This window comes from Peromyscus californicus, unplaced genomic scaffold (assembly GCF_007827085.1).
Source record: "Peromyscus californicus insignis strain IS unplaced genomic scaffold, ASM782708v3 Scaffold_8__1_contigs__length_139910024, whole genome shotgun sequence".
Classification (NCBI taxonomy): Eukaryota; Metazoa; Chordata; class Mammalia; order Rodentia; family Cricetidae; genus Peromyscus; species Peromyscus californicus.
In genome coordinates this window covers 101,405,289-101,418,530 of record NW_026294606.1, presented here as the reverse complement: position 1 = coordinate 101,418,530, position 13,242 = coordinate 101,405,289, and the positions used below count along the sequence as shown (strand labels likewise).

The window sequence follows — 13,242 nt, the reverse complement described above, 5'->3', positions numbered from 1 at the left end:
ATTTCTGTGTGTGTGTGTGCTAGGAGAGAGCTTGAGAATTTTCAGGTAGTGATTTGTGGTGGCTTGTTCTTTTCTGAGGCAGAATGCTCTTCCACTTAGGCTATCCCAGCAGAGGGCTTAGTGATGGTGAGACGGAGTCAACTGTGATGAGGACTAGAGCAGAGTCACTCACTCTCGCAGTCTGCCTGCCTGCCTGCCTGCCATGGAGGAAATGAGAGCTGCTCAATTTCTCTCTGCTGGTACAAGAGCAAGCATAGAGCTTTCCTTAGCCTGCATCAAAGGGTATGTACAGTCTGGATATTTATAGATCTTGAGGTCCAGAAGGATGCGCCCTAGTTAAACTGTTGCCAGAAAAATAACTACAGCAGGACTGTGGACCTCTTCCAATATAAGACATTTGGACTCCTCTCCCACCTCTGTAGGTCTAAGGCTGGTTAAAAGTGTCCAATGACTCTCAACAAACTAGGGCTAAATCCTACCTGACTGGCTGAGAAATACTCCAAGAGTTACACTGAAAAGAAATTAAGTACTTAATCCAAATGCCTTTCACAGAGTTCCATACTGAAGTCCTATTTGAAATATTTCAAATAACTAGATGCACTCTGTCCCAAGGAATATTTTGAGTACCTCACATGGCTTATCCAATTATTTCCACAACATTCCGAATTAATACAAATTCAGGAATTAGCCCCAGCTCAGTGGTTGTTTGCCTAACATGCTGGTGGCCCCAGGTTTGATCCCCACCATTGCAAAAACAACTAACCAACCAAAACCACAGAACAAGCCAGGTGTGGTGATGCACACCTTTTTTTTTTTTTTGTTTTTGTTTTTTGTTTTTCGAGACAGGGTTTCTCTGTGTAGCTTTGCGCCTTTTCCTGGAACTCACGTGGTAGCCCAGGCTGGCCTCGAACTCACAGAGATCCGCCTGGCTCTGCCTCCCGAGTGCTGGGATTAAAGGCATGCGCCGCCGCCACCGCCACCACCACCACCACCGCCCAGCGATGCAGACCTTTTATCTCAGCACTTGGGAGGCAGAGACAGGTGTATCTCTGAGAGTTTGAGGCCAGCCTGGTCTACACAGTGAGTTCCAGGACAGCCAGGGCTCTATAGAGAGATCCTTTTTAAAAAACAAAAAAACAAAACAAAAACCCAGAACCCAAAAACCCACTGTACGATTACTGTGTAACTTGAGCCAGTTCTTTAATTCCTGTCACAAAATGGTAGTAACAGCAATAGATGATTGATAATGCACTTAGGATAGTTTATGGTACACAGTAAATAAGGGTACTTGAGTGTTTCACCACTTCCTGGTGGCAAACTTTCTAAAGTCAGAAGCAGTGGCTATAACTGGGATCACTTCAGCAGTGTGTGGCAGTATGCCAGAGTACGCCACTGGTGTTAAGGCCAGCAGTTAGGACATCTACAGGTCCTACTGACTGACTCTGCCGACCTTACCCTACAGGTAGATTTCTCAGACTCTGAAACCCTGACCAGTGGGCACAAACCACAGTTCAGGTAGCTCCCACCATTTGCCAAGTTCACCAATAACCACACCATGTTTACTCCCAAGTGATCCTGCCCCAATGGCCACCCATCAAACTGAGATAGGAAAAAGGCGCAAACACCAAAAGGAAAAGCTAGTAGTTTATATAGATCGATATATAGATATATAGATATTGATATATATTGTGTTTACATAGTCCACAAGTTAAATGCAGGTATCCATAAGAAGAGCATTAACAATAAAAATACAATCTGTGTGTAGCCAAGTACAGAGACTTAAAATGGTAAAACAGCAAAAAGGATCTCACAAAAGTACAAATATACAGTACAAATTGATTTATTTAAAACAGTTACAAAAAAGCACAACAAAATAGAGATTATCCTTAGAATTATTAATGCTTTGTTAAAGATCAGGTAGGATTAGAGGGTAAGAAATGGTATTGGGTGGGAGGAGCACCTGACTAGTTCTAAGGCTTTAGATACAATGCAGTTGATTACATATTAATTCAGCCATTACATACTGGGGATAGTGGTTGGGGGATCAGTAATTTATCTACAGGGAACTCTTACACAAATCAGATCCATCCAGACCTCCCCAGTGCCATCCTTCTCTACTCCTTAGGACCCTAAAACCACCTGGATGACAAAATCCCCATCTGTTCTCCACCCTATCACCTATCCATATATTCTTCCCTCCCCTAAGGTGCTGTGCAAGCTGAGAGCAGTCTGCTCTCTGCAGCTGGAACATATACTGTTTTGGCTACAGGGATCCTGTGTGACTAGGAAGTGTGTAGAGGACAGCCGTATTTTAATACTTCAAGTTAGCCATGAGTACGGTCAGTCTCTTCCCCAATCCAATTCACTGAGTGCACACATGAAGCAAATGAGGGGTCCACCCTGCCTTCAGCAATACCAGCAGCTCACCAACCCTCACAGTTGACAACTACACACAAAGTCCCTGGCAGGGGGTGAGGTGGGCATAAAACCACTGTGTTATCTGTTCTCTCTCTCTCTCTCTCTGAAGTACCTAAGACCCCCTAACATAAAGACAGACTAAACGCTTCCAAGTCTGACATTAGGTAAAGGCACATGGGCTGCTGCCACACACATTGCAGACAGGAACCCAGTCTGAGGCCATCTTTACTGCTAAGCGTTTGCAGTGGATGGCTTTGGGATCACACAGAATGTTGAGTTTGCAATCTACTAGGGGAAGAGCCTAGGCTTAACAGGAGAACTAATAAAGAACCCTTTAACGTGAAAAGTGCATTTATTACTATTATTCCTGCTGAGGAGGCTCAACAGGGCAAGCCATACCACTTCTCCCTCTGCCCCAGGAACTTGTGCATAGTCTGCAGGTAAGGAGAGAATGCAACCAACTCTAGAATCAAGGGCCAATGTCATCCTAGGCCCAGACCAGGCTTTAGGTCCAAAGATGGATCCTAGAGTTGAAAAAAAACTGACAGCTGCAAAGACCCAGATACTTATTTTATTATTGCATAATGTGGGAGACCTTTCCAACCCTGGGGAAGCTAGAAGGTGAAGGCTTCCAAGCAAAGGCTAACATCCATCTATAGTAGAATTCAGCTCTTCAACTGTAGTGTACAACTTTTCTGATCTAGAAAGTACTATAGCTTCAGTGTAGTTTAGTAAACTTAATCCTAGGAGGTCAACACACCTCTCTAAAACTTGGCCTCTGTCCTGTTTGCTTCTAGGACTGTGGCCTAATCTCCCATGGCCAATTCAATGAATCTGGTTATCTTTACTCCAAAGGCCTGAGCTTTTCCCAATGTCCTTCAGCTCATGCCAGTGTAACCACTCAATATGCCTACTCAATGCAGGTTTAAATCATGCCACCATCCTGTTTGTCTCCTAAAAGGCCTAGGATACCCACTGGCAAAAAGAAAATTACACCCAAATGGAGGAGCTATTTCAGCCAAACTTCAAACTCTTTCTCAACCCCAGAACATGGGGCTAGAGGAATGCTACTAGGATCCTGGCTCAAGACCTAACATAGTTGGTTTTTCTTGTCTTGAAACACGCTACAAAGTACCATAAAAGAGAGAAAAGACAGTCTCTAGTAGGACCCGCTTGTTTCTCTCTCAAGACAGGCAAATTTTTGGAACCAACGGGCTCCTGGCAGCACTGAAGCCACATCCTTCCAGATCTACTAGCCCATCAACAGCATACAGACCAACCCTGTCTAACATGACTGTGCTGTGCAGAAACACTGGTAGAACACAAGTTAGAATAGACTGGATGTCTGAGCTTAGTCTACATGGCCAAAGACATGAAGGACAGGAGCTAAATGGGCAACAGGCAGGACAGTGAGCAGACAACAGCAGTGGCCAAAGCAGCACAGAGCAAAGCCCATGGTGTTAGGACCAAATGGGACCCTAAGTGTAAAGAGGGGTCAGTCTAGCTCTACTCAGGCTCCTCCCTCACCTCTGAGGGTCCAAGCCCCTTCTCCACTTCCTATCTTGATAAGGATGATCTTAGATTACCCATCATCCTTTACCAAGTTCCCCTTCTTCTAAATTGGCATCTGTATTTCCGTTCAGTTTCAGAACTTTCTCCAAGTTCTGGAAATGTCCTATCACTGACTGGGAACAGGCTGATCTTTGTCAACTGCCCAGTCCCCAAAAGCTGACAGCTAACCACTGAAATGCTTACTCTAAAGACCACTCATGTCTCTTACACACTTAGGGTAAGCACTGCCACAGCTCTGACAAGCATTCTTTTCTAGGGGTGCACACTTCAGGAAAGGGAGCCCTCAGCTCAGCAAAAGCGTGTTACGAATGCACGGCACCATATTAAGGGAGTTACTGTTATTACTTTATCAGACAGGGATAATAAAAGGAACCACAGCAGAAAGGTCAGTGCCCAATTTGGCCAAGTCTTCAACAATTTCTTTTTCCAGGATTCAGCGGGCATTACCAGGCTAGAAAGCTCCAACTAGTCTGAGTAGAGAGTGATTTGACTTCAACTACAACCAGATGCACGTTGGCCTCATTAGGAAGAAGCTCAGTGGTATCCCTGGTAGACATTTCTTGAGCATCTACAGTGCATGTCACTAAATTCCCAGGATGAACCTTCATGTGAGAAAGGGGGCTTTCAAGAAACCCATGCATACATTAATCCCTAGGAATGAGTTGCTCACCAAACAGAGAGGAGGCCTTCTCCTACAGCTCTCATTTGAGAGAATTCCTCAAGACTCAACCCCACAGGCCCCCGCTGTAGGAAATAAGCCAGAGAAGCAGCAATCAGGGAATGGGGGCAAGAGAGGGGAAAGAACGTGATCTCCACCACAGCACAAGGTTGGTGTCGGATTCTGACAAAACTCCTAGACTAAGGACTTGTCAGCTTAAGTTAAGCAGCTTCCTTTGGATGTTCCCCGAAAAGCTTGCTGACCAGGTATCTGCTCTCAAGGTCTGAAACAGAATGTAGGGCTTGCAGCCCGCCAGCCAGCTTCTGTCACTCTATTCCCGAAGAGAACCTTTAGCACCTGAACACTAAGAATGACTCCATTCTCAGAACTTCCCCTCCCCCCAGGAGGTAGGTAAGATTATTTATCCCCATTTGGCAGCTGGGGAGGAAGTGAAAGAGTGAGAGATCACAAGACTTGCCTTAAGTTTTGCTCATACCTCAGAAGTGTGGGACTCCTGATGACAGGCCAGGTCTTGACTGCTCCAAGTCTATCTATGAAGGAAATGCCACAATCATACTCGAGGAGAAGTCTAACTAGAGAGCTGGGTGGACAATACCCTGAGTTGCCTTCAAGAGTCTAAAGAACCACACACTCCCCCTTTAAAAAAAAATCCACACAAAAAATACTCAACCACCTGAAAGTTGGTGGGGGAGCCTACATCTTAATACCCAGTGGAATCCTACAGGCCAAGCTGACACTACAAGTTGCAGGTGAAATGTGGTTTAAGGGAGATGGCAGCAAACACACCCAAGATAGCAAATACTCTTTGTAGAAGAACCCACCACCACACAGGGAAACAGCCGCTAAGATGTTACAAGGACTATCCTGGACTTGCAGAGCTGACAGTGGAAGGGCACAGTTTGGAGATGCCAAAATGCTGAGAGGCAATGGGTTGAGATGGGAGGGGCCAAGTAAAACCACCAGAATGGGAAATGCTCAGCTTAGGGCATGGTTTCTTCTGTTTCTCCACTATAGTGCTGCCAGGGAAAGAGGACATGATTGAGTTTCTAAGTATAAAAGTTAGAGCCGATAGGGAAACCAGAGACCCTTATACACCAAAAACTAGAGGTCTTAGTGGACAAAGGCAGTGCAGCTACACGTGAGGCCCAGATCAAGACACCATGCAGAGGTCAGGGCAGCAGAAGGGCGGGGGCAGCGCAGGCACTTAGGCACAACATAGACAGATAATGGAGGAGTGTGGGTGCCTAGAGGAAAAGATCCTCTAGGTCTTTCCAAAGTCACTACTAGAGACTCAGGGAAATGTCAAAGCAGGCCTGACACGTGGAGTTGGAGTTTTGTTGGGTCAGCCACCTTTCAAAAGCCCTGCCTAGAGCCCATCATCTAGCAGTCAAGTCTTTTCCCCAAAGCCCCCGACTGGGTCCCGGCAAGGCAGTCCTTCATTCTCAGCCCTGAAGGGATTTCTCCTCTCTCTTTTGGCCCCTAAACTGCTAGAAAGCCTTACAGAGGAATGGGAGGTGAGATGGCAATGGGCAGAAGCAAAGGGTCAAGCAGAGTTCCGTAGATCATGGTGCTTCCCAACCCCAACCCCAGCCATAAACATCTGTAACAAAAATCACCCTTTAAAGTGCACGTCTCTCACAAGAAGAGTTCTGGGTGGGAACCTTCTCATATTCAACCATTGGGCCTCCTGCCCTCCCACCACAAGAAAGGGAGGGGGAGGAAAAAAGAAAGAAAACAGTTTTACTGCTACTATAAGCTGTGGATCATTTTTGGCTCTTTCTTTGCTCCCTCTGCCACCTGCTCCCAAAGCCTGTACTTTCCCTTGCAGGAGCCAGGACCGAGTAGGAAAAAACAGGGAGGCCCTGATTTTGGAATGTTTCTTATCCTATGTGCACTCCCGCCCTTTCTTGCTCCAAGCCTGCTATTTCTCATCTCAGCATCCCTAGGGCTGTCCTGAAAGGATGCCATGGGGTAATTAATGAGCAACAGATCCTGCTTTGGGAGGCTGTCTTCATGCCTCCTATTTCCCTCAAATCTCACTGCCAAGAGAACCATTCTCTGCTTGGCATGTGCAAATCCTCTGGCTGCTCACGGTGAGGCTCACCTCTGGGGATAAAGCCCCAGTCCTGGGCTGGGAAAGAGGTTCATTTTCCTGCATTGGAACGCCCTTCGATGGACAGCTTTACCTCCTGTGGAATGAAAGAGGGACGGAGCAGCGCAGCCCGTGCCTCCTCCCCTTGCACGCTGTATCTTTGGAAGCTTGGGGCTGGCCAGCAGGCCTGAGCACCAGGCTCAGGCTGAGAGGGCTCTCCCACCCGGGAACCCTCTCCTGAAGGTTGGACCTTCCCCTCGCTGTCACATAGTTCTCTGGGCCCCAAGACTGTCCTCTCAGGCCTTTCTCGGGGTATAGTCAGCTGGCCTGGGGGAGCACAGCCGGTCTGAGAAACTGAGTTACTGTTCAAGCTCTGTAAACTGATAGAGATGCAGACATCTCCCACCTGGAGCCGATGACAGGGCAGAGAGAAGAGTTGTGCAGTCCGCCCAGGGCTGCAGGAGGACCAACCCTGGCCATATACAAAAAAGGGGTGCTCGGGAGGCACCTCAATGCTCACTTTGCTCTGCTGTTCACCAACCACAAAATGCAGCATAACAAATCCAGGCCACTGGCTCTCCTGAATGTCCACAACTGTGCTAGAGTCAATCTTCAGCCCCCCACTCACTTCGGCACTGCGCACAAAATCCTGGGTTTGGAGGTCCTCTACCCGCTTCAGCTCTCCTGTAGCCAGCTGAATGATGGCGCCTTTCATGAAATGGGAGGGCAAGTGGGAGGAGGTAACGGGAGGTGGTGTTGGCTCCTTGTCTGGGAAGGTGGCTCTGGCCTGCATGTCCAGACTTGGTGCCCCCAGGATCTCCGAGCCTACAGGCAGCAGGCTAGGGTCAGTTCCAGTGGGCACCAGGTTGCCATTGGCTACAACCATTGCTTTGGGTAAAGGTCTGTGTTTTACTGGTTCCTGATGGGACTGAGGGTAGAACACACGGGCCTGATTTTTCTCCACCAGTTCTGTAGGATTCCTGGCTGACCCTCGTCCCTCACCCTGATGGTCAAGGGTATGATGGGATAGGTTAAGAGGGCTGGCTTCATCTTTCCTCTGAGCTGCCACCACACGATAGTCCTGAGAAGCTAAAGTGCCAACTACCCGCTGGACCTCAAGGTCGGTGTCCGGGGTCCCTCGGTGTGCTGGCGCCGCCACCTCCACTCGTGGAGTCTGAGAACCTGAAAACAACTGTCCATCCACCATGCCTTCTACCACCGGCACCAGTCCTTGGCCTTCACCCTTGCTGCTGGTGGAATCAAGGGCTTCACTTTCTCGTCTTACTACATTTCGATCTCGCTGTCTCTGTCCATTGGCAGCAGCTGCTTCGAGAGCAGACTGGCCCTCCTGAGGGGTAAGAACGGGGCTGGCACCTGCTGTTGGAGTTTCATGCAAGGTATATCCAGCAGGTAGCCTAGACATTTGATAATAAATGGGCATCCGGCCTGGAGCAAGATCCAGTGGTTGAGCGTTCGAGTGATGTGGCAACTGGCCGGGTGGGGAGGTGGCAGAAGAGGACTTGTTAAATGGCTGGGCTGGAGATGCAGCCTGGGGCGGAGGAGTAGCTTCTTCAGCTAGGAGTGAGGCGTATGGCACAAAGTGTGGAAGGTGAGTAGTGGCAATGTTGGCAGAAGGAGAAAGGAGGGGACTAGGTAGGAAATTAGGTGGCACAGCATAAGGAAGGCTATAAGGAGACCCAATAAACTGCAGTGAGGTGGATGGGAGCTGAGCATAGTGGACTGGGGGATAGTGGATTCCTGGATGTTGAATCAGTGAAGACGCTACATTAAACGTGGGGGGTAAGGGACTCATGTTCACAACAGATGGGAGGCCAGTTGGTGAAAAGGTGGCAGGTGGCACAGCCACCTTATACAGCATGCCATACTGATCGACTGTCAGACCAGTGATGGCCTCAGTTCCATCGCCCCCGAGGCTGACTCTGGCTCCCGTCTGGCTCTGCCCGGCCACCACGACCCCTCGGGACCATTCAGAGGCATCACTGGAGGGCGTGTGGTTTGTGGAGCAGCTGGCAGTTCTCCCCATGTCCTCGCTGGTCACAGGGAGGTCTCGTTTCTTTGGTGGAAGGCATTCCTGACTCCTTTCATGAACAGGTTTCATATTGCTTTGCGGTGTTCCTGGAGCCTGGATGGGGTTTGCTTGCTCCTTGGGGCATCAGAAGGGACTTCTCTGTGGCTTCCCTGCACCCTTCTCTGCTGCTGGCTGGGGTGCCCACATCTGCTAAGGAACAAACCAGAGGCAAAAAAAAGTAACCCAGGGAATCAAGTCAAACAAAATATCAAGAAATGCACCCAAGTAGAAAGCTGTAACAGAGGAGAGTGGTGAGAAAAGAAGGCTGACTTTTCACCTGTTAGCCTAAGAAGAGAAAAAACCAGTCAGGAAAACCACAAAGCACAAAGAGCTCCAAGGATGAACATTCAAGATGCATAAATAACCCGAGGGTTCCCTGACCTCTTCACTACCAACTTCTGGATTAGTCATGCTTTTCATGAGGCCCTTAGCTCTTCACAGTCTCCTCCCACGTGTGGGGAGATCAATGTGGCATCTTCTTTCCCTCAATGTATGGCCTCATTCTTGCTTCCTTTACTCAACTTAATTTGAGTTATGATCTTACTTTCTCCCATCTCTTCTATCCTAAGACTGGCTAAATTCATGTCACTAAATGCTGAGGAGGTTTGTTCGTCTCTTTTTTATTATTATTATTATTATTATTATTATTATTATTATTATTATTATTACTAAAACTTGTTCCAGCCGGGTGGTGGCAGCATTTGCCTTTAATCCTAGCACTTGGGAAGCAGAGGCAGATGGATCTCTGAGTTCCAGGCCAGCCTGGTCTACAGAGTGAGTTCCAGGTCAGCCAGGGCTACACAGAGACATCCTAGCTCCAAAAAACAAAAAAACCCCAAGACCCTTTTCTCTAAACATATTATGAAATGTAGTATTTTTGTTGTTCTTCTTCTTCCAAGAAACTTTACATTCCAACTTGGATCCCATAAGAAGAGTGATTATTTTCGCTTGCTCTATAACTTGTTTCTTCTCCACCCTCTCTAAAGAGCAACCAAACAATTTTGACTTCACACCGACTTCCCGGAGTTCCCTGCTCTGGTCAGACTTCTTTTCTCCGTACTGATCACTTTCAATCTGCCTTCTTTTTTCCCCTTTGTTTCTTTGGACAGCAGCTCCTTATCCACTGTAGGTCTGCTCCAGGTATGACTTCATACAATTCTGGTTCCATCTCTCCTCAGATGCATGGCCACTTACTATTTTTAGGTCCATATGATTCAGAAGAAAGTCTTCTCTCCCCTTTCCCTTACTGTCCCTTTTTGTAATCACTTTATGCATTGTCGAAAAGCATCTTTTTAGAGCCACTGTGATGGCACATGTATAGAATCCCAGCACTTGGGAGTCAAGAGTTCAGGATTTTGAGGTCGCTCTTAGCTACATAATGAATCAGAGGCTGCTCTGGGCTAAATGACAACCAATCTCAAAAAAAAAAATCAGAAAGCATCTTTTTCGTATGAACATGTCAATGCATATGAACTTTACCAATAATTTTTCCAATCAGGCTGAATTCTGTTCTGTTTTTCCATTGTCACTTGCCAAAAACAAAAAAAAAAAAGTTTTTCCCTGTAACAAGGAATCCAAAATGCCTGTATTACCTGAGCTTCTGGTGGTACTTCTGAGCAGTTTTAGTAAGTGTCCTCCCCTCTGGCTTGGGAGCCTACAAGACAGAAATAAGAATGCAGTAAGCAGGAGTCTGACCTGTCACCCTCCCCAGGTCATCATGAAAGGTAATTCCAAAGCCACCAGAAACCATCAAAGTCCATGAGCTCTTGCTTCATTCTCTACCCAAGCAGTAACAGCACATTTACCCAGAGTGCCCAGGAGATTGAAGGGGAATAAAAAATTCCAAGTCTGGCAAGATGGCTCAGCAGGTAAATGTACTTGCTACCAAGCCTAATGACCTGAGTTCCATCCCTGGGACCCACGTTGTGGAGATAATTGACTCCTGAAAGCTGGCCTCTGGCCTCCACACACAAATTAAAAACAAAACAACAACAACAACAAGAAGGAGGAGGAGGAGGAGGAAAAGAAGGAAAAAGAAAGAAGATCTCTTATGCTTTAATTTTGGTAAGATACCCATGGGGAGAAATTTCCATGTATCAAGTTTCATTGGTTTCTTTATCATAATATTTTTTATTCTCTACCCTATTCTCCCAAAGATTAGACTCATTCCCAATCCAAATTTTGCTTAAATGCACAAATAAAAATGGGAAACTTAATACTGTTTGCATGTGAACAATGAGAAGCAGGGAGTTTCACCTTTATTAAGGGCCTATGAGTTTGCAAATGTGGAGATTATTTAAATAAGAAAGGTGGCACTAGAGGAAAAGGAACAATTATTTAAGTTTCTGGGACAGAAAAAGAGGTCAAGGGGGAGTTACTCAAAGTGAAAGCCAAATTAACAGATTTTCTTAGTAAAATTAAAAAGGCTCCTCTGTGTGTGTGTGTGTGTGTGTGTGTGTGTGTGTGTGTGTGTAAAATTTTCTAAGTGACAACTTCATACTACTGAATGAAATGTGAAAAGAAACTGAAAATATCCCTTTAAGTCTATGTAGCTAGCAATGGGGAACAAAAGTATTACTAAGCTACCAATATCTGAATCTACACTTGCCAGAGACATCAATAATTAACTCTTTCAAGGTTTTAGATGCAGCTCAGTTGCTAAGGTGCCTAGCATGCATCAAGCCACAGGTTTGATCCCCAGCATCACACAGATTGGACATGGTCATCCTCAACTACATCCAAGTCTATAGTACGTCAGAAGACAGCCTGGGTTCCATTAAGAGCCTATCTCGAAGGAAAACAACAAGACAAAAAAAAAAAAAAAAAAAAAAAACGGGTCATCAAAGTCTTAACAGAGTTAGCAGTGCTGACTAGTTCTGAGAAATTACTGCCTGTTCTGTCAAAGTCACACAGAATATTGCAAGCCTCGATCCAACTGAAGGCAACATTTACCTAAGATTGGCATAGTTCAAGAGTACACAAAATGTGGAAATGTGGAAAAACAAATTCCTAGTGCCACAAACAAATCACAAATTGGGTACAAGTCATGCATTCATTCTTCATCAACAGTTTTTAATTGACAGCACTCAGCTTTCTCCTTAATTCCCAAAATGATGCTTGCTCTCTGTAGCTAAAATAGCTAAGAAAACCTGTCTCCGGGTCACCAAGGAGTTAGCAAACACAAGATAATGAAAGGATGGAAACGGGCAAAAAGTCCACCCGCGCCCTCACCACCCCCCCAACCCAAAAGAAGAAAGCCAAGCCTGCGCACCCGGTTCCCACAAGGCAAAACATTTCAGAATCTGAAACCTGGGTGTGGGTGTATGGAGCAGCTCTGGAGATTTTCTCATGGGAAAAGACACAACTTGTGAACCCAGCTGAGCTAAGGGGCAAAGGAACCGTTCCAGAGACCTGCCAAGAGAGACGGGAACACAGCTCCTCTTCATGCCTGGATTGGAATCAAGGGGTTGCTCCCTGAGGGAGACCCAAATTCTCTGAGGGAAAGGGGTGCGCCCCACAGAAAGGGAGCAGCCTCGTAGAGATCAGAGGCTGGCTTTTGATGATCCCTCAATCCCTGTTCCGACAAGGGTAAGGCCTGAACGGAGGCATTCTATGTTTAGAGAGTCGGGGGTCGGATATCGGGCTGAGGCCAGGCCCCGCTGGCGACGCTTCCTTGTTTGGGGGCCCCTTCCCGCCCTGAGAACTCGGACATCCTGGCCCGTGGGCACAACACCGCCGGGTTATCAGGGCCTGAAGCCGCCTTCCGGGCCAGGCGGGAAAGCAGCATCTAGAGGACTAGGCACGGCCTCTTTCGCTCTCTCTGCCCGCTGTTTGGGGCGCCCTCGGCCCGGTGAGGCAACGGGCTTCTAGGGGGCCCTTCCACCGGAGCTCCGAACCCAGGCTCGCTTGGCCTCAGGCCAGCCCGGCGGCCACCACTCCAGGCGACACTCACCGGCCCATTTCACGGAGCTCCCTGGACTCCTCCCGCTCGTCCCGGAGCCGCCGCCACCGCGGCCGCCGCCATCCCCGGCCCCGGAGCCGCCCCACACCCAGCGGCCCCCCCAGCCGGGCGCCCGGAGATGGCGTCAGCGGATCTCGCCCCCGACGCGGGGAGATGACGTCACGACCCGGCCTGGGAGCACCGCCTACCTTAAAGAGGAGGAAGCTGGCCGCCTGCCCATCATGTCCAGCGCCCCCTTTGGTAGGAAAATGAATGCATATCCCTCTGGATGGGTTTAGTGTGTAGTTGTCTCCTTACTTCTCCAGGCCCGGATTCCCTAGAGAAGTTTTCACAAGCCATCACTAGAAATCCATACAATGGTCGTCCCTGGGGAACTCTTTAGGAAGTCCCAGAATTTGCTGGAGTGGAAAGATGGAAGGGTCATTGTAGGG

At 47.7% G+C, this 13,242-nt stretch overlaps 1 protein-coding gene across 2 annotated transcripts; it reads right to left on the bottom strand.

Annotated features, from left to right (window-relative positions):
- Window positions 1-1,631: 1,631 nt before the first annotated feature.
- On the bottom strand, window positions 1,632-12,915 carry Atxn1l (ataxin 1 like). Of its 2 annotated transcripts, none has more exons than XM_052728623.1 (3): window positions 12,803-12,915; window positions 10,443-10,504; window positions 1,632-9,000 (listed from the first exon to the last, which is right to left on the bottom strand). In XM_052728623.1, exon 3 carries the CDS (start codon window positions 8,878-8,880, stop codon window positions 6,814-6,816), a length of 2,067 nt encoding a protein of 688 aa, XP_052584583.1. In that variant the 5' UTR covers window positions 8,881-9,000; window positions 10,443-10,504; window positions 12,803-12,915; the 3' UTR covers window positions 1,632-6,813. The 2 variants fall into 2 exon arrangements, with proteins under 2 accessions (XP_052584583.1, XP_052584584.1); XM_052728624.1 differs by having other exon boundaries at window positions 1,632-8,997.
- Between the last annotated feature and the right edge of the window lie 327 nt (window positions 12,916-13,242).